The 2,313-nt window shown below is 62.9% G+C and overlaps 1 protein-coding gene across 1 annotated transcript in view; it reads right to left on the bottom strand.

Annotated features, from left to right (window-relative positions):
• The window catches only part of CAMSAP2 (calmodulin regulated spectrin associated protein family member 2), a 95,310-nt gene extending 94,512 nt beyond the window's left edge, over window positions 1-798 (bottom strand). The window contains 2 exon segments of the mRNA XM_075710372.1: window positions 637-744; window positions 747-798. Of these exon segments, the coding sequence (XP_075566487.1) occupies window positions 637-744; window positions 747-774 (136 nt within the window). The 5' untranslated portion in view covers window positions 775-798.
• Window positions 799-2,313: the final 1,515 nt, after the last annotated feature.

Genomic DNA, 2,313 nt, shown 5'->3' with positions numbered 1-2,313 from the left:
AGGCCCAGGTTTTCAAAGACAGAGCAGTAATGCCTTTCGGAGGCATTACAATCAATTCCATTTACGCTTACAGACAAGGAGAGCCTTCGGTATTGTGCAGGCCAAAACGCTCTTTTTCCTGAAACCCTTCTTACTGCTTAACCACTCAAATGGCTACAGGCTACTGTCACACATGTCAAAACTAACAGCGCACGTCCATTTCCACCACTAGCCCCCCAATTCAGCTCTTAAACAATGTTAGGAAAATTTTCGAGACAACAAACACGGATTGCTGGTGTTTTTTCGCATTCTAGAAGTGTGGCCCGGGGAATAAATAAAATACAATTTACAGAGTTCGATTCCTCAAATAAAATTGTATTAGCGCCAATACGCAAAAATTACTCACTAATGGAATCAGTGGTACTACTACAAAAAGATTCAGGTAATTAAAGAAAAACAAAAGAAAACGAACAAACAAAAAAAAAAACCCACAACGTGCAAGGGAACCTAAAGATGAGGCAACAGACCAAAACCATTTCCTACGCACCTCCTACCCCTCCTTCCCAGCTCCTCAGGGAAGGGCCCGCACGTCCTCAGGAGCGAAGCAACCGAGCAGGAACCAGCATCAAAGAAAGGGAAGAAGACGACGCCACCTACCTGTCCCAAAGGCTTTGGCCACCAGCCAGGAGAGATTACAGGCGATTTTCGCTCGGGAAAAATCATAATGGTCAAAGGGTTTGATGGCAGGAACAATGAAAGTCTTCTCATCTCCTTGGCGTCGGCGACATCCCCCATCTTCTCACAGGACCCCTGGCAATTCGGAACTTACATGGTTCTTCCTCCTCCTCCTCCTCCTCCTCCTCCGCGGCCGGGAGAGGCGTCTGTAAGTACGCCGACAGCAGCTGAGGGCAGCGCCGAACCCAGCTGTCCGTAAAGGGCTAACGCCGCCTCCCGCCTTCCTCTGCACAGGAATGTGGCAGAGCCCGAGTGTCCTCTTCTTCCTCCTCCTCGCTCTTTGTCTCAATTCACTCACGCCGCCGCCCCCCACCCTCCGAAAAACGGCCCCCGGCGGCCCCGGCCCCCCCTTCCCCGGGGAGACCCTCCGGCCAGGGCTGGGCGCCCCAGGCCGCCGCGGCTGCCAGCCCCCCCCCCCCCCCCCCCCGCCGGCCTGGGGCGGGAGCCGCCGGCAAGGCCCCCGCAGCCGCAGCGGGCCGGGACGCGGCCCTTCCCAGCCCCGGCGGAGGCCGCCGAGATGTCAAAACGCCGGGGACCGGCCCCAAAACGCTGCGCAGCCCGCCGCGCCGCGCCGCCCCGCCTCACCGGCAGCCTGCAGCGGGCCGGGAGCGGTGCCAGCTACCCCGCCGCTGCCCCGCGCCCGGGCGCTGCCCCAGCCGCCCCTCAGCAAGGCGACGCGCTCCCGGCTCCCCGCAGCAGCTGCCGCTGCGGTTTTCCACCCGCGGCTGCCGCACTGGATGGGCGAAGCGCGGCTGCGCATGCGCCAACGCCACGGCCGCCGCCGCCTCCCCGCTCGGGCGGGGCGGGGCGGGGAGCGCGGGAGGGAGGGGCGGGGCGGGCTGCCTCCCGCCGCCCGGCGGTCACGTGGCCGCCCCCTCCCCACTGGGGCATTCCTGGCGCCGGGCCGGGCCCTCGCCTCAGGCGAGGTCGGGCGGGGTGGGTCTCGCCGCGGGCGGGGAGGGGGGGGGGGGCGGACCGAGGGAGCTCGGAGCGGGGGGGGGCGGGCTCGGCCCAGCCTTAACCCGGCGGCAGCGGGAGAGAGAGGCGGAGCGCTTCCCGCCGGTAAGGGGGCGCCTGGCGGTGCCCGGCTGTGGGGAAAAGGGCGGCGTCCCTCGGCCGCCGGGCCCAGCCGCCGCCGCTTTCCACAGCGGGGCCGGGCGGGCCTTCCGCGCGCAGCCGTTGGCCGTCTCTGGCGTCTTCTGGGAAGGCCGGGACCTGCCCGGCGCCGGCGGCCGCCTCGCTGCGGGGGGGGCCGGGGCCGCGCTGACCGGAGCAGGGAGCGCTGCCGGCGGGGCGGGCTTCTCGTCCCTCTGGCGTGTGTTTGTCCCTCCTATTTTAAATTGCGTCTATATATAACTCCTCGAGTACTCGGGCTGAAAAATGACAGAGCCTTAAAATGGTTCGGGGCCTATTCACGTAATAACTTTAATAACAGGCAGTAGTTGCTGTTTGCCCTAGAGACCATCTGCTGTCTCGCTCACAAGTACCTGGGCTGGTTTTGGAAATGTCTGAAATCGCTTTTAACAGTGGCCTGTGTGGAAAGAAGTATTAGTCACGGTAGGAACTAGTAACCGGGTGATGAATGACTTGCATTCAAAC

Source organism: Pelecanus crispus, chromosome 5 (assembly GCF_030463565.1).
Source record: "Pelecanus crispus isolate bPelCri1 chromosome 5, bPelCri1.pri, whole genome shotgun sequence".
Lineage (NCBI taxonomy): Eukaryota > Metazoa > Chordata > Aves > Pelecaniformes > Pelecanidae > Pelecanus > Pelecanus crispus.
The sequence above is the reverse complement of the archived record's forward strand: the minus strand, read 5'-3'. Positions and strand labels throughout refer to the sequence as shown.